Source organism: Bos indicus x Bos taurus, chromosome 3 (assembly GCF_003369695.1).
Source record: "Bos indicus x Bos taurus breed Angus x Brahman F1 hybrid chromosome 3, Bos_hybrid_MaternalHap_v2.0, whole genome shotgun sequence".
In the NCBI taxonomy this organism is placed as follows: domain Eukaryota; kingdom Metazoa; phylum Chordata; class Mammalia; order Artiodactyla; family Bovidae; genus Bos; species Bos indicus x Bos taurus.
In genome coordinates, this window is record NC_040078.1 from 95,124,406 (window position 1) to 95,142,114 (window position 17,709).

General features: G+C 47.9%; 1 protein-coding gene across 3 annotated transcripts in view; it reads left to right on the plus strand.

The window, feature by feature from the left end:
• The window catches only part of TTC39A (tetratricopeptide repeat domain 39A), a 54,871-nt gene extending 38,663 nt beyond the window's left edge, over positions 1-16,208 (plus strand). For all 3 annotated transcript variants that reach the window (XM_027537296.1, XM_027537295.1, XM_027537297.1), the window contains exons 13-18: positions 4,489-4,580; positions 6,522-6,642; positions 8,727-8,838; positions 9,236-9,350; positions 10,278-10,394; positions 10,907-16,208. In XM_027537296.1, the coding sequence (XP_027393097.1) occupies positions 4,489-4,580; positions 6,522-6,642; positions 8,727-8,838; positions 9,236-9,350; positions 10,278-10,394; positions 10,907-11,030 (681 nt within the window). In that variant the 3' untranslated portion in view covers positions 11,031-16,208. The remainder of the gene's footprint in view (positions 1-4,488; positions 4,581-6,521; positions 6,643-8,726; positions 8,839-9,235; positions 9,351-10,277; positions 10,395-10,906) is intronic.
• Positions 16,209-17,709: the final 1,501 nt, after the last annotated feature.

Genomic DNA, 17,709 nt, shown 5'->3' on the forward strand with positions numbered 1-17,709 from the left:
TGTGACTTCTTCATTGTACAGGCAGGTTCTCTTGATGTGCCAGCAGGGTGGCTATGGGCTGCCTCTCCCATTTGGTTTCAACCAAAGTCCCATGACAGAGCCTCATTGGTCTGCATAGATCACAGGCCAGTGCCTGGAAACAGGAGTGGGAAGACCCCTCATGGATTAGAAGTAGGAGAGGGGTGATTCCCCCAAAGAAAAATGAGTTGATGCCCCAGAATAAGTGTTGTTGGGAGTGAGCATTAAGGAGATGCCATGGAGGCGAAACAGAACAGATGCTCAGCATAAATGTTTATCATGGTTCAATTCAGTTCAGTTGCTCAGTTGTGTCTGACTCTTTGCAACCCCATGGACTGCAGCACGCCAGGCTTCCCTGTTCATCACTACCAACTCCTGGTAGCTTGCTCAAACTCATGTCCATCGAGTTGGTGATGCCATCCAACCATCTCATCCTCTGTCATCCCCGTCTCCTGCCTTCAATCTTTCCCAGCATCAGGGTCTTTCCCAATGGGTTAGTTCTTCATATCAGGTGGCCAAAGTATTATCATGGTAAGTGGTGAAACAAGTATGAGCCATTATCATCATAGAGTAATGATAACACAGATAAGAGTCTTAGAATCATTTAGATCATCAGAGAGCATCCACTATTGTGAAATCCATAGCACGTATGTCTCAGTGACCCTGATTTTCTCATCTTTCTCCCACCCTTGCATGGAAGTCCCTATTCAGTCACCCTGCCTAGGGCCCAGGCTGAAAGGGACTCTCTGGCTCAGGGCTGGCTTCCCTGGTGGCTCAGATGGTAAAGAATCTGCCTGCAGTGCAGGAGACATGGATTCGATTACTGGGTTGGGAAGATCCCCTAGAGTAGGGAATGCCAACCCACTCCAGTATTCTTGCCTGGAGAATTCCACGGACAGAGGAGCTTCGTGGACTACAGTCCATTGAGTCACAGAGAGTTGGGCACAACAGAGTGACTTTCACTTTCACTGGCTCAGGGCAGGCAGGGCTGGGAGGAGGAGTGGGCTTTCTCTGAGCTCTGACTGTGTGCCTAGCGCTTGTCCTTTCCTCCACATTACACCCAGGGAGGTAGATGTTATCTCCATCAGGCACATGAGAGACACTGAGGCTAAGAGAGGGTGAGAGACTTCCCTGGGCCACACAGCAGTTGGTGACACACACAGGGTCTGAAGACAGTTTTGTGTGGCTCCAAGGCCTCTGCTTTTCCCTTGCTCCTCAGTTCCCCTGAGTAGGCCCAGCTTGCCCTAAGGCCACCTTGCTGTTGAAGGCACTTCCTCAGGCCCAGCCCCTGTGGGCCAGCATTCATCCCTCATCCCTCCCCCTCCCAACAAAGCCTCCGGGAACCTTTTTAAATTAAAGTGATCTAGAAGCCTTCTTAGCAGCAGCAGCAGCAGAAGCCTGCTTGTGAAGTGGGGCAGGCAGCTGGGCCTTCTACCAGGGAAGAAGAGACCTGAGGTGGCCACACAGCTTCTGTGAGGAACAGAGGGAGGGCCAGGCCTCCCTCATGTCAGCAAGTCTGGCTGTGAGTTGGCTCAGTCTTCAGCTCTGTGGCTTTGGGGTGGTCAGCCCCCCTCTCTCTGCAATGCTTTTCTCAAAAGGGTTTCCTGTGAAAGTAGGTAGAGGTTGTGGCACCTCGAGTTCTCGGGCCTCATTCATCCCTAATTTCCAGCGCTTGGCTACTGAAGTCCACCAGCTTCTAGCTCTAGGGAGTTGGCCCGTGGCCACTGCCCTGCGTGCCAGCCCCTCTGCTCAGTGTCTGCCCGTGCTAGGCTGGCTCACCCCGTGGGCCTTGGCCCTCGTGCTTGCAGCCAGAAACCAGGCGGTGACAACTGTGTGCTCAGTGCCGCAATGCGGGGGTCGAGGGGGCCTCAGAGGCAGCCCTGACTAGCCCAGCCAAGAGGACAAGGAAGCCTTCTGGAAAAGATGTCTGAACTGAAAGTCTCGAAGGACGAGGAGTTATGGTGGCAGAAGGACACACCAGGCCAGGAGAACTTCAGGGCACAGGCTGGGGAGCCAGGGGGCTGCCAGGAGGCCCTGTTTAACCAGGTGAAGGGCTTGTGGATGGAAGTGCAGGGGGGCCGTGGAGGGATCTTCCCCCTCTAAGCCACACACTGGAAGCTTTTTTGGGACAAGGACTGTCTGCCTGCACAGAAGCTAGTAGAATAATCCAGCAGAATAAATACGTGGAATCAATAGGCAAACAGGTAACTTTGGGAGACAGGACTCCCCCTCAGGCAGGGTGGCTGTGGCTCTCCATCAGCATGGCCCCATAACATCCCTTAGGAACTTGGATGCCCATGGCTCTCACCATGCTAGGTCGCTGCATCTGTCCTAATTCCTGTTGACTCAGTCCGGGTTGGGGGCAGGGTTGGGGAAGAAGCTCTGACAGGAAGCCCACAGATGTGCCTGGCAACGAAGGGACAGTGGGGTCCCAGGCAGAGGGACAGCACAAGCAGGGGCCTGAGGTGAGTTTAGGGAGTGATGGGGAAGAGTGGCCCGGGGGAGGAGCCAGAGAAGCCAGTCTCCAGGGCCCTGAGTGGCTGTTTGGGCTTTAGCCTGACAGTGGGGGAGCCCTTGTTGCTTGTGGCTTGTATTTGTGCTTTTAGACATCTGTCCTGCAGTCACTGGGCACCCTCACATGCCAGTCCTATTCTAGGGCAGGTCATCTACAACTGAACAAAGCAAAGACCTCGAGGCTCATGTTCTAGTGGGGAGAGAGACAAGAAACATAGATGATGTGCAGTGTGAGATAACGTCAGGTTCTGCTTAAGTGCAATGAAAAACTGGGCAAGGTGCGGGTGCAGGATGTGGAGAACAGTGTGGTCAGGAGGGGCCTGCCTGAGAAGACACCAGGATGGAGTGAAGGAGCAAGCCAGGCTGACATCTCCGTGAAGAATGTTCCAGGCCTGGTAGATGTTAGGACAGGTGTAGAAGGAAGCTGAAGCCATGAGTTGGTATATTCTGGAAACAGCCCAGAGGCCAGTGTGGCTAGAGCAAGGGGGCACCAGTGGCGAAGCTGGAGGAGAAATTGAGGGAAGCTGCATCGGGCCTCGCAGGCCATGACAGAGAATGTGGGCCTTTTCCCTAAGTGTGACGGGGTATCATGAGTCAAAGAGGGACTGCTGTGACCTTATTCTAAAATGTCCGCATGGCAGTGGTGTGGAGAATGGCTGGTGGGGGGCAGGAGTGGGAGCAGGACATCAGTGAGGAGACCACATGGACTAGGGCAAGGCCTGGAGCGGGGAGACGGTGTGGCGTGATAGGGCCAGGCCAGTGGGATTCAAGAGCTCTGTGGGTAGTAAAGTCCTGAGGGCTTGGTGGCTCGGTACTGGGGCCAGGCGGAGGGAGAAGGCACAGGTGACACCAGGAGGTTAAAGAGGGGATGGGGGACAGATTTCACTGAGGGGAGCATCTTCTTAGCACACCCACAAAGACCAGGTTTTCCTCATGTTGTGAAGGGCAGGCTGAGGTGCCGAGGGCAGGCTGGAACTGGGAGCAGCCCTGGGTTTCAGCATGGGTGGGGCTCCCAGGTGGAGATTGCTTTCCACCTTCTCCTAGGACTAGACTCCAGGATGTCCGGCTCCCTTCCCTCCTCTACCCACTATACTCTGCTGGGTAGCAGCCCCAGGGGGTCTAGCTGTGGTTCAATACTTGACCACTGGAGGGCAGCACAGAGCCAGGCTCCTCCGGCGTTGAACTTCAGGCAAAGGGGAGCGGCTTTCAGGGATACATCTCTGAGATGGGGGTGAGGTTGGGGCTCTGCAAACCACCCCTTTCTTGTCAGTGGATCCCTTGAAGCCACACACACCTGGGGTCCCTCCCAGCTCTGCCCCTAGCAGCCCTGCGGCCCCAGGAAGCAGAGGTAGGGTACAGATTCCTTTCTGGCATTGTCTTTGGGATATATGTAAAGTGCCTGGTACACAGCAAGCAGTCTCACCAAGGGACCCTGAGATGAGCCACAACCCGGGTCCCTGCCCCTCCTGGCCTCACACTTCTTGGGTATTCCATGCTTTATGCTACCCACCCATTTGTACCCCACTTACACACGTCTCTGCCCTCCCTTTGATCAGGACGTTGCTTTTGCCTGGAAGGTCCTTTTTCTGTTTCCATGAATCTTCCCGTTGGCTTTCAAGGGCCCAGTGTGAAGTGGCTGCTTCCCTTTGCATCTTCCCTGAAGCCCCTGCCGCCCCGTCTTTGTATCTCCATCCTGTCCTCAGCTCCGCCTGGCGCACCACTAGTTGCTTGCCGTCTGCCCAGTGGCTTCAAAGTGGAGAGGTCAGGTGCTTAGACATGGCCCATCACGGATTTAACTCCTAGGTCACAGACTCAAGTTGCTTCAGCTTCCTGACCCAGTTTCTCCCCTGGGGGTTGGGGATAATAGTGAGGTTCCAGTGAGGTGTGTGTGCCAGTTCAGGACTGTGATTTGGAGGGCAGGTTGCTTATACCTGACTGCTGCTCTGCCTCACACAGGCCACCTATATCTACATGAAGGCCGCCTACCTCAGCATGTTTGGGAAGGAGGACTACAAACCGTTCGGAGATGACGAAGTGGAGTTGTTTAGGTGGGTGCGGCCATTGCATTCCATTGTAGGTCTCAGCCAGGCTCTGCCCACAGCCACCCTGAGCAGAGGGAGATGGGGGCTTGTCATCCCCAGGGCCCGGAACCCCCAGCCCTCCCCAATCCTCCCCGCACCCCCACTCCTCTTGCTGCTGCTGTTAGAGCCCTTTGAATCTGTTCAGAGGTTTTCTTTCATTAAAGTGGTTTTGTCAACGTCGTTCCCACTGTGCCTCTTTGATCCAGAGTGTAGCACAGATGCGGACACAGGTCCAGAGAGGTTCCTTCTGCCGAGTTAACCTGATACACTCAGAAAAGCAGAGTTGGAATCACGTAAGCAGGATTAAATCTGGCCTCTGCCATTTGTTACCTGTGTCATCTGGGACCCTTTCAGCATCTGTAAAATGGGAATAACAAACTCGGCTTTGCAGGGTTGTTTTGCAAATCAAATAGAGACTAGATTTAAAGAGTCTGCGGTGGGGCCTGGAGCCAGTACATGGTAGCTATTTTTATTCTTACCTGCTCTGCTGTGTTTGCCTTCTGCGAAGGGCCTGGAGCAGGACTCAGCCATGGCAGGCCTGAGGCGGGAGCCTCGGGCTTTTCCCCAGTCATGGTGAGGGTTGGCCCCAACGTGCAGATATGGAAATGAGTGTAACCATTGCTTCCTGGGCTGTCACAGTCACAGGGTGCTGTCATTTACTGAGTGACTTAGTTTCTTTATCTTATGTAACTCTTCTAGAAGATTTGTGAAGGTAAGAATCTGTGGGGAAATAAGAGGTATTTTTCCTCCATCCTTCTAGATTCTTGGCTGAGACCCTCATAATAAGATTAATGGAAAAGCAAACAAAAATTTAATAACTTCTGTATGGGAGGGACCCAGGAAAACTGAGTTGACTCTCTGAAATGGCCCAAGCTGTTACCTTAAATGTCATCTCCAGCTAAAGCAAAAAAGAAGATGTAGTTGGATGGGGAGCCAGTTGTGGGAGGTTTTCAGGTAAAAGAGAGGGTATATGGTTGTTATGCAGATTTTAGTCTCCACCTTCTTCACTGTTAAGTTTCTGGAGAATTAGTCTTCCTCCTCTTCCTGGTCTAGAGAAAGACATCCTTACAAATGGACATTTTCCTTGTAAATGTCTCTTACGAGAAGGTTAAATTCTACTAGATTTTCAGAGCATTTGATGTGTTTGCTGTTTTCTTAAAAATAATCAGCCTAAAATAACCCTTATGCCAAAGACGCATGTTTGGGGATAACAACTTCTCCTTTCCATATCATTGTCTCCATTTTAGGGATGAGAAAGCAGGCCCAGAGAGGTTCCACAGTGAATACGTGGCAGAGGTGTTTGCTGGGGACCTCACAACTAGGTCCAGCTGTTTCCTGGGCCTGGACGGCTCAGGTCACAGCCATACCCCCATGATCGTGGCAGAAATTCAGGGCAAGGCAGAGCTGGGGGGGTGGGGCCCCAGATGTAGTCTTGCTCAGCTGCATACCACATTTTACTCTACCCTTGGAAACAGCTGAGGAGGCTGCAACTCACATGGCCAGACTTAATGAAAGGTTTGTGCTGTGTGGTCTTGGGCAGGTCCTTCCCTTTATGAGTTTTAATCTCCTCTGTGAAACTAGGGTCAGACTTCTGCTGGGCCCTCAGGAAATGGGGGCTGGGAGTAGAGAGGGACAACTGGAAGGCATAGCAGGCCCGAGGGGCGGTGGTGGTGGTCATGTACATTCTCACCTCTAGCTACTGGTGCAGAGGAGCCTGCCTAGCCATAGGAAGTGGTCAGATCTTGCAATAGGGCCTATGAAATTAGGCTGTAGCCGCAGGCTATGAAGCCAACACTCTCATCATATAGATGATGAGGCCCAGAGAGGGGTCAAGCAGAGGCTGGGCAGGTTGGGGACTCTCGGTTCTAGCATTTTCTTGCCCTCTCTCCACCCTCATCTCTTCCACAGAGCTGTGCCAGGCCTGAAACTCAAGATTGCTGGGAAATCTCTACCCACAGAGAAGTTTGCCATCCGGAAGTCCAGACGCTACCTCTCCCCTAAACCTATCTCATTGCCCGTCCCTGCTCTGGTGGGTAGGAGGGTCTTGACTGGTCCTGAACTCATTTGGGATTGTGGGGATTAGCTGAGGGTCAGGGATATAGCCAGTGACCCTGGAGGGTGTGGATGCAGGACAGAGACCTTCATGACCCCAGGGCCTGGAGATGATTTTACAAATCACCTGGCCCTGGGTGAGGGACACATGAGTTTGAGCCTACCTCAACCTCTGAGAAAGCACTGGTCTACTAGGGATGGGGTTGGGCAGACAGGTGAGCAGGCTGCAGAGGCCTGAAAGCAGAGAGCGCAGCTCTCCTAGATAGGCATCTCTCAGCTGTTTGTGTTGCCATCCTGTCTGTTTCTGTCTTGTCACATGATTTTAATTATTGTTTATACTGTTCCCCCATCACTGCCCCGAGCTTTTCTGAGGCTGGGACCCCTGTTACAGTCAACTTTGAAATAACAGTAATTGCTGGCATTGCTACTGGGCACATGCTGTGTTCAAGGCTCGTTACACCCATTGCCTATTGCCTTATCTGATCTTCACAAGAACCCTCTTAGGTGCTGGTGGCATCTCCATTTTACAGAAGGGGATAAAAAGGCCTAATAGATACGTAGGAAGCTAAAATATAGATAAGATATAAGTAGAAAGATGAAATAACTTGTCCAAGTCCCATAGCTGATGAGTTAGAATCTGAACCCAGGCAGTCTGGTTCCGGAGCCCATCATAACTTTCTGAATCACAATTATTATGCTAATTCCATGCATGATCTGAGCAGGCATCAGAGCAAGTTCTAGTTTGTTAAGAGTCCTTGTTATTCAAATAATAAGGCAGCCAGAAAGGTAGGAAGGGTGCTGCTTCAGAGACCTGGCTCTGCTGCTCACTAATTGTGTGACTTGCATACAAGGTCCCCTTCCCCTTAATGTAAATATCTACCTTGCCCATTTCATAGAGCAGGTATGAAAGTCTGCTGATAAAAACTTATTAAACACTACAGAAATTAACAAGTTCAGTATTTATGTAGAATTTATTTTGAGCTTATATCCTGAATATCTTTAAATAAATTTTGAACTATTTTACAATTCAAAATATACAATAAAGCTTCATCAAATTGGGGCATATGTTGTAAGGAGGGGCAGGGAAAGCAGCTAACCGGATATTTAGGGGAGAATTTCCGAAACTGTAACCTGCAAGATGCTATGTGTGCATAAGATTATTTCTGTGATTAAATACATTTGGGAAAGACCGGCCTGAACAAAGTTTACATACTGTAGACCTTCTTGGAGCCTTTATATGCTCATCTGCATGGTAGGTCTCCGAGAAGAAGCTTGAAGATGCAGTTTATCCCTGTTATTTAGCCACAGAACTCTTTTAGACCATGTAATGATTTAATAAGTACTTGTCAAAACTTAAAGTCCCTGCCTAGAACATAAAAAAAACTATAAAAAGTCTTTCTAGAACTTTATGTATACAAATCACTGTCATGTCCATTGCTTGGTCTGATAGTTTAGGAAATGCTAATCTCGGCTAACTAGATTAGAGTTACTAGAATGAAAATTTAGTATTCTGAGCTTCCTGGCAGTTAAGGCAAAGAAAGAAATCATGTTTCATAGATGAAAACTCAGGCCCACTGCCTTAGTGAAATAGGAGAGAAGGTAACTTGGTCTTAAGCCCCTGAAGAGCTTACGTCAACTATGACTCTTCCAATACAGGAGGCCGTTAGCTGGAGCAAGGAAGACAACTCCTTAGAGTAGGGGCATGACCTTGTTCTCAAAGGATGGGGAATTTGGACAGAGAGATGGGGAGAGTGCAGACTAGTGCCCTAGGGACCCAGGAACAGAAACGTAATTGAAAACTATATGAAAAGAGTGAGAATACGGGTCCATCTTAAATTCTCACAGGGGTAAGGAGAGATCTCAATCGTAAGTAAGAGATAAGAATCTCCATCACTCCCTCAAGCCTTACAGCTTCAAAAGCTGGGCTGAGACTTACCATGGAAGATTAGAGCTAGAAAGGGCCTTTAGTGATCCTCATCTGAGCTACACATTTTATAGACGGAGAAGCTTGAGGCCCCACTGGGGAGGAAACCTAGGACTGATTTGCTCCCCTGCCCCTAGGAAATGATGTACATTTGGAATGGCTACGCTGTGATTGGGAAGCAGCCGGAACTCACAGATGGGATCCTTGAGATTATCATCAAGGCTGAAGAGATGCTGGAAAAGGGCCCAGGTGACTACCCCAGGCCCTTGAACTGGCCAGGCTGGGTCTGACCACAGGTCTTTACAGCTGAAGTTTCCCTCTACCCAAAATGTCCTTCCTCACTTCTCTGCCCTGGTAATTGTCCTCTGCCTTTCAGTAACAGCTCCTCCAAGAAGCTGTCCCTTGTCCCCCAGGGAGCATCAGGGCCTCTGCTGGGCTTCCACAAGCCCCGAGCTTCCTTCAGTCAGTCCTGATTTCACTGCATTGTCATCGTCTCAGTATCTGTCTTTCCTCCCCAGATGTGCGCTCCCTGCGGACAGGGGCCATGTGTGAGCCATCTCTGTGTCCCCAGGGCCCAGCAGAGTAGGGGCTCCATGAGTGTTGAGAAAATGAACAAAGCTGTCTTCCCTCACTCCCCTATTCTCAGAGAATGAGTACTCAGTGGATGACGAGTGCTTGGTGAAGCTGCTGAAAGGCCTGTGTCTGAAATATCTGGGCCGTGTCCAGGAGGCTGAGGAGAATTTCAGGATCATCTCTGCCAAGTAAGTGCCTCTGTGGCTGCTGTCACTCCAGATGGCCTACTGCTGGGCCCGGGGCTCCAGGGTGGCATTTTCTGGGTTTCTCTTCCCATACGCACACATGCACAGTGCCTGACTCTGGCCTGCTCCTACTCGCTTCACATGTACTAGCTTCTGTTTTGTGCCAGGACCCTTCTAGGCCCAGATCATTCAGACCTTGTCCTCCAGGGCCACCAGAATGCCCAGCGACAGGAGCCTATCTGCAGTGTTTCCTGTGAATGGTGCCCCCTGGAGTTTGTAACTGAGACTGTCTATCCTTGGGGAGTACAGATATTAGAGAGACAGCTATAGGTAACTTAATCTGGTATGGTGAGGGCTGTGCCAGAGGAAAGCAGAGAGGCCAGCAGGTGCCAGGAGGAAGGACCTAAACATAATGCTAGACGCCAGGAAAGGCTTTCCAGTAACGCCACTTCAGTTGGCAAGTTTATCAGGCAGAGAAAGCAAGGAAAGAGGAGTTTTAAGTGGAGTAGGTAGAGCATGTGCTAATGCCTGGACACAGGAAAGACTTGAAGTCAGGTGACAGCGGTCAGTCCTTCCCTGCTTAGGTGAAGTCCTAGAGGGAAAGGGTTGCAGATGAAATAAAGGGCGGCAGTGGGGAGTGGGGTGGGGTTGGGGACTGAGGTGGAGGTGGGCCTAGGACATGACGTGAACCATAGGTTGTCAGGGACTCAGGGCCCAGGTGCAGAGGACTGGAAGGCTTTGCTGTGGTTCTTAAGTCTTTCTAGGGCTAAATAGTGGGAACCTTCCAAGTTGGAATTCAGGTCAGAAAACCCCATGAGACCATGAATTGGATCCTTCCATTTGGGAGACGCTCAGGAGGAGTCTGACGGACGTGCCCAAAGGATGTCTCAAGAGAAGAGCCTGTAAGCCGTGTTTTCTTCTGTCCTACAGTGAAAAGAGGATTAAATATGACCACTACTTGATCCCAAATGCCCTGCTGGAGCTGGCCCTGCTGTTTATGGAGCAAGGCAGAAATGAAGAGGCTGTCAAACTCTTGGAAACTGCCAAGTAAGGCTTGATTTGCCTTGGTCTGGCCTTTGTTCCCCATGAGCTCTGGGGAGGCAGAGGTGCCAGGCAGCAGTGTGAGAGGGTGCTGGCAAAGGCAGTGTAGGCAGCCCAGAGGCTGGGCCCGTGTCCCGGGGGAACCCAGTTCTCACCTGGTATAGGGAGGCTTCTTCCCTAATTTACCAAAGAGGAATTGAAATCCCAGACTCAATGACTGAGTTATCCAGGGTCACACTGCAAGCTGCAGGGCTGGTGTGAAGGTGCAGGTCTCCTGCCTTCTAGCCCATGGATCTTGAAATCATTCCTTCATACTGGGCCCCAAAGGACCAAGAGTGGTTCCAGAAGGCAAGATAACAGGTAATCCCTATTAAATTTAAGCCCAACTCTTTCTTTAAACAGAGATAGGGCTCAGCCTTTAAAAACATTCCTTGGCTAGTGGGTTCCCACAGCTCAGACTAAGGGAAAAATCACAACCTGGAGCAGCTTCACATGTCTGATTCTCTGGTCTCTTCCAGGCAAAACTATAAGAATTATTCCATGGAGTCAAGGACACATTTTCGAATCCAGGCAGCCACACTCCAAGCCAAGTCTTCCCTAGAAAAGGGCAACAGATCTATGGTCTCATCAGTGTCCTTGTAGTTTTGTGCAGCAGTCCCAGGCTGGAAGACAGAATCAGCTGGACAGAGCTCCTGGAAACATTTCAAAAAGAACCCCTCCCCCTGCCCTGCCTTTGGGGTCCACCGGTGCTCCAGTGGGACAGCACGACATAGGTGTCTGTGCAGAAGTGAAGCCAGCATGTTCACCAGTGCGGCCAAGGGCTTCTGTCAAGGCCGGAGCAGGTGGAGCTCCCTGCCTGCCCTGTCACACATACGGGTACTTGTTTTTCACTGTGATGTTAAGAGAATGTATGAACAGTTTACATTTTCCTTAGAAATACACTGATGGAATCAAAGTTGGCTTTGGGGAAAAAAAACCACCAACCAACCACCTGTATGTAAATCACTGTTAAGACTTCAGCGAGGTCTCAGCTTCCAGGGCTGGAAGGACCCAAAAGAGGATCTGGACCTCAGGCTTCGAGATTTCTGAGGGCTAAACACAGGTTTCACACAATCCCACTACCTTACTTCTTACAGCCCCTTTGTAATTCTGCAATTGAAAAAAACAATCAAACATGTATTTTTAGTGAGATAATCTTGAGTCCATTTGTAGGAAAAAACATCAATTCCCACTACCAAGGAATGGTGATCTCGAGGCCTGAAGGAAAGGGAGCCCTTTCTGTGCCAAAGCCAAGAAATTTCGCAGGTAAAGTTTCTCAGACACTAGTCTGCTATACGCCAAACTGAAACCACTGGGAATGATTTATGAAAGATAAAAAATCTTCTATACTTCAAAGTACATTTATTTACTAATAGCATTTTTCTTAGAATGCTTATTCTTAGCCTGTTTATGTATGTTTTAGATTTTTCAGTTAAGAGAAAAGCTATATTTCAGTAATAAAACTTATACACTTCAGAGATCATGCAACATCTATTTCAGTAAAATACTTTGTTGCTTGAATTCTTGGGCAGGGCAGAAAGTTTCAGTCAGAAGCTATATGGCCCAAGCATGTTTTATTTAGACAACCTAATGTTTTAAAATTTTCAGAATAAGTTAACAAACATTTAAAAATGGGGAGACTTCACAAATAAATCTGGTTTCTGGCTTCTTACTTAAAAAATCTGGCAATACTGGGCCTCATTTTCACAAGGCAACAATCAGATGGAGCTGAGTAGAAGCTCTTTTCAACACTTATCCTCTGGCCCTTTAAAGTGTCTGACTAACTCAAACACACAAATGCAGTTTCTGTAAGGGAAGGACCAAAGACTTTTCCCATCTTCCAGCCTGCTGTATTTAGCAAACACTTTTAAGCATATGCTAGGGACAGGGTGGTTTAATCAATTAATATACAACCAAGTTTCCTGTGACTGATACTGAATGAAGTTATGGGTTTTAGGTAAAGCATATTCTCATTTTCGACTGAAGAGACAGTCAAAAGATCCTCTTTTGCACTTAGTGTACTGTCAGAGCAGAAATGCTACCGAAGGAAAGCTCCAGTATCTTGCTAGAACTAGACAAAAGAATGCTTTCCACAAAGGGCAAGCTCTCTCTCTTCCACAGCCTGGATGCTGGGTGCCCAGCCCAGCAGGGCAGGTGAAAGGGGTGAACTGGAGCTAGGCTGCTGAACAGGGTGGCGTCTTGGCCTCCCTCACAAATCAGAATGCTACCATTGCAGTATAAAAGCAGCACTGGTCACTGCATTCCAAACGTAAAATTGCCGTTTACAAAAACCTTTCTTCATCTCAGTGTTCATTTTAGGTGTTTTTAAACTCTTCATGCCAGGGTGATGTCCTAGTTGTTGCTGTTTCCTTCTGGGCGTCACGAGTTAGCCCCCCAGCACCTTAGCGTCTGTCTGCTGCCCTGGCTGCAGTCCTGTCAGTTTTGTCTCCCTTATCCTACCTGCAGCTTGGGCTCCGCCCTCAAACATGCTTGTGAGGGAGGTCCAACGGTTAGGACTTGGTGCTTTCACGGACGTGGCCAGGGTTTGATCTCCTGGTCAGGGAGCTAAGATCCTGCAAGCTGGATGGCCAAAAACAAACACGTATGTGAAGGAAGGTGAAAACGCTGGGTGCCTACCACCACTGTATCCTTGTGCAGAGGCCTCTGAAGGTGAAAATGCTGTCTTGAGATTCTCATTGTGTCTTGAGCCATTGCTGGTCACTGCTTCTCTAACACTGCAGACCTTCCTAGCACATCTGCCCTAGAAAGGCAGCTGATCGGGTGAGGAGATTTCTGGCCTCCAGGTAAGGAGACCTAATTGCAGCCCCTGCTTTGCTACTACTGCTTTTTCAGTGTGACCCTGGGAGTCATGGAGCCTCTAAAATTTAGTAATTTGAACTAGATTAAGGCTCTCTCCTGCTGTCAACAGTTCTAATTCTGGTCAAGTCTGTTTCTGGGCTTTCATCTCCAAAAAGAGGCAACGGATCTGTACCTTCCTATCTTTTGTCAAAGGCTTGTGTTGCCAGGTGGCTTACCAGAAGTGATGATAGACCCCCTCAATCAGGGGCCTCTACAGTGGTCCAGGACACCCAGAGAGCAACTAATCCTCATTTGCGGAAAGTCTGAGTCCTTGCCACACAGAGGAACTCAGGGAGCAGCAACTGTGTAACATGCTCTGAACAGGCTCTTGGCAACAAAGTCTACTCTGCCTCTCACTGGTCCCGGGCCTTGAACTGGCAGGGTAGCTTCCAGCAGTGTGCTGGTCCCTATCAGCTCTCCCATATGTTGGCAGGATTCCCTATTCCTTATCTCTCAAGTCAGAATAGGAGCGTTTCCAAGACAGCTATCGTCATTCACAGCAAAAAAGCCATGACCCGACAGCGAAGCCAGGACTCTGAAAGGCCAGCACCAACCAAATACTTGGCTCAGGTCTGAGTGGGAGATTCTCAGCAACTGAAGGGAGCACTGGGGGATTTTAGAAAGCCCCAGCCTGCTGAGTGCCTGAATCATTCAACAAGGGAATAAAATCCAGATACTTTTCTCTGGAGTGACTCCCAAGTTGATTTCTTCTAAGATGGTAAGGAGTGGAAAACAGTCTTCCTCTTTGCTTCAAATTTAGTCCAGCAGTGTGCCTTCTCAACAGTCCTGTTATGCCCTTAGCACCATCACACTAATTCACTAATAAATAAATGGGAACCTCTCACCCTCACCCTCAGATGCAGTTTTCCAAGGCTGGAAAGTGCCTTTCTGCTTGAGTTAGCACAGCTCTGTGGAAATCTGGTGCAAAGTTCATCACTGTCTGGCAGGGTGACTGAAGTAAATCCACAAACAAGGAGCCTCAGGGCCTTAAAAATCCATTTCGAAGTGAGCAGTCTATGAGTTGCTTCCGCTGTCTACTTAGCTCTTAAAATGACAAAATATAATCGAGCCCTTACTTTGAGAAGATACAGAATTACAGATGATTGCTGTGGACGTCTAAATAGTAAGTGCTACTTACCCGTTGTGAGTCTAAGTAGTCTGCACGTATCTAATCCTCAAAAACCGCTCTAAGAAGTAGGGCTATTACTGCCATTTTTCAGATGAGAAAACTGAGACACAGGTTAAACAACTTCGCTAAGACCAGACAGCTATTACACATCAGAAATATTTGAAGCCAAGCAGTTGAACTCTAAAGCTCATGCTTTGCTAAATACTGGTCAAGCTTTCCAATTATTAGCTTCAAGTTGGATCTGATTTAATTGACTCTTGGGCCACTGTTAAGTAAGGAAAAGGTACTGGCTAACAACTCAAACACTAGAAATCCTTGGCTTGGAGTGCATGGAATTATGTCTGTGTGGCATGGTTCCCCACATGGCACTTGGCATTATGAGGTAGGGGCAGGGTCTAAGTTGGACAAAGGCAATCCTTAAACAACCATATTTGCTCATAAAATTAGGATGCTGGAGGAAAATGTATGAGCTAATCCCAGTTGAAGAGGTAGAGTTCCAGCCAGCTGTTCCAGAGATGGAACGTGAACTGATGCAGAGGCTCTGGCCTGGACTGTGGCTTGAGTCCAAACCATATGCTAGAAGAGATTTGGTGTAAGACACTGAGAGGTAGGAACACTGGCAAACTTAGAAGCATATGATGCTGAAGACACTCTTAGAATTTAAGTGCTTAAGAGCGCTGGCTGGCCAAATATTTCACATCTGTGGGTCAAAGTGGTTCATGGGCCAGAAATCTGTTGCCCCTGGGGTAGAGGTGACTTGCAGACATCTATAGAAAAGAGGTAGTGAACAAATCCATAAGAGAAAAGCCTGATCTACTAAACATAGCAACTGTAAGTTCTATTATCTACATGGGATAGTGGATATAAGTACAGCTTGAATTTAAATTATTTTACTGCCTTGAGAATCAGTTTACTCTTCTATAAAATGGGGCTAATGTCAGCTGCTTCACAGGCCTGCTGAAGATAAAAAGAAATCAACTAAATAAATAGCCTAACTAAACAAACAGCCCCTAGTATATTAAGGTACATGTATTGGCCCACATGAACTGTGGGAAGGCAGTGGTGAGTCTGGCCTAGGGGATAACTGAATCAATGGCTCAAGTGCATCCATTAGGTCTTTTCCAACCCTTCACTTTGTTCGTGTTAGATGCTCTCGAACTGACTCTTCTGCATGGTGGTTCAGACCTTACATCCTTATAGCTTTGTAACCAGAAGAAAAGGGCTCCTTAGTATGAAAAATCCCCAAATAAGGACTCTTGATTAGTCTGACTTGGCTCAAATGTTCCTCCCTTAGGCTGGTGGCTTCCCAGCATTAGATATCTGAGAATTTGTTAGAAATGCAAATTACCAAGTCCCCTCCTTTCAATGTAGGGGTGAGGTTGAACAATCGCAGTCCTCCACGTGGATCTGATGCACACTGAAGTGTGAGAACTACCTTGCAAAGGCGTGAGGTGCTACAATTGGTCCATCTTCAGTTACACACTTGGCTGGGAGTTATTACTAAAAAACACGGGGTACTGGGCAGACAAAAACATGTATCCACTATACGTCCTTTCTTTCAAAAGCTGATTCCCAGGTGAAGGGGCAGTCCTGATTAGAGACAAGGCTTACCAGCAAGCTGCCCACTCCAGAAGAGCTTTGCCTTTGTCCTCCTTGCCACCCTCAAAAATCTTTGTAAGATCCCTACTTTCCAATGGGAACCTCCTTGATGGTAGCTTCCACTCCATTAGAAATGCTCAGACTCCCTGCTTTCTCCTTCCCTTCACTTAATAAATATCTGCTGAGCACCTAAATGTCCTGCTCTTACAGAAACAAATGAAAGTAAACAAATTAGGGCCATGGAATAAACAGGGACTGTTGGTACAGAGGATAAGAAACCAGCCATCAAACAATCTGGGGAAGTGAACCACAGGACAGAAACCACAAGAGACCTGAGACAGGAAGAGCTTGGCATTTTAAAAAGCACAAAAAGTTTAAAAAGTAGAGTATTATTAAAGGAGAGAGGCAGAAAATCTATTATCTCCATTAAGGAGCTTGGATTTTATTCTCCAAACAACAGAAAGCAATTAAAAGCTCTAAGCAGATGAACGACATCATCCAATTTACTCAACTATTTTAACTGCTGTGTGAACAATGTACCATATAAGGTTAAACATGGAAGTCGGGAACCCAGTGCCATGCCAAATGTCACCACCACCAATTGCTCCTGCTTCATGTGAATTGCCATTAAAACACCTCATCTTCTCTTCACCAGCTATGACACTTAGGGGGAGGAAAACACTTTCAATATGCTAAGTGATAATCAGGCTCTAAGTGTCCATGTGAGTTGGCATTTCATGTTCTCTACTCTTCATGAGAAATCAGCAATGCAGTTTATTGAAATCCAAACCCATAAACGTGATTTCTTAAAGATAGCTTCAATCTGAAAATGCCCAGCTAGCATCCATCTCACTACTTAGAAGAACGGTTATTATTCCTCATATCAAAATAACATTATAGTGATTATCAAGGGCCATGAGGAAAAATAGTTTGTGGAAAACAACTTCCCTTCGGTGCATACTCTAAAATTGTAGCCATTAACTTATCTGTACTTGAGTTCAGCTACCCTCATGGAAAGAGATCACTATTCTGCATTATTTCAAAGGTGAGACTGGCTTTGATTCTGTAATTGGCAGAATGTAGCTTATTCCCATACCTCTGGTATGGATAGTGCTGGGAAGCCAATCTCAACGTCTTTCCGCTAAGATAGCCCAGGCTTCCCAATTCACATAACACCTACAACCTGCTTTTGGATCCAAAATGACTAGATTAACTACTATATGGCTCCCAGAGAAAAGGGAATTTTCTCGTAATCATTCAGAGTTCACTACTATGACCAGACTCCTGAAGTAAACCCTCAGTTGCATTTTTCAACTTCTTTCTCTCAGCACCAAGAAACAGTCAATAAGCACTGCTTACAGTGTGTTCAAGGCAAACAGGCAGTGCTTCTCATTTGATCACAATCAGTTTTAGATGCCTAAAATCTGGACCTTATTAATAATGCTGCTTCATTCACTATGCAGACAAAAACAAACTTACTGTGGAAAGCATCCAAGATAACTAAAGTCTTCCAGTGGACATTAACTCTTCTCAAAAAACAAAAATAGAGAAGTCAGTACCTCTTAAAGTTTCCTTAAATTCTTCAGTCTCTCAGTAACATTAATTAGATGTATCCAGTTACTGTCCTGGGCTGATGCACATTGCTCAGGGCGATAATGTAACGAAGAACAATGTGGACAATTAAAAGGTGCAGGT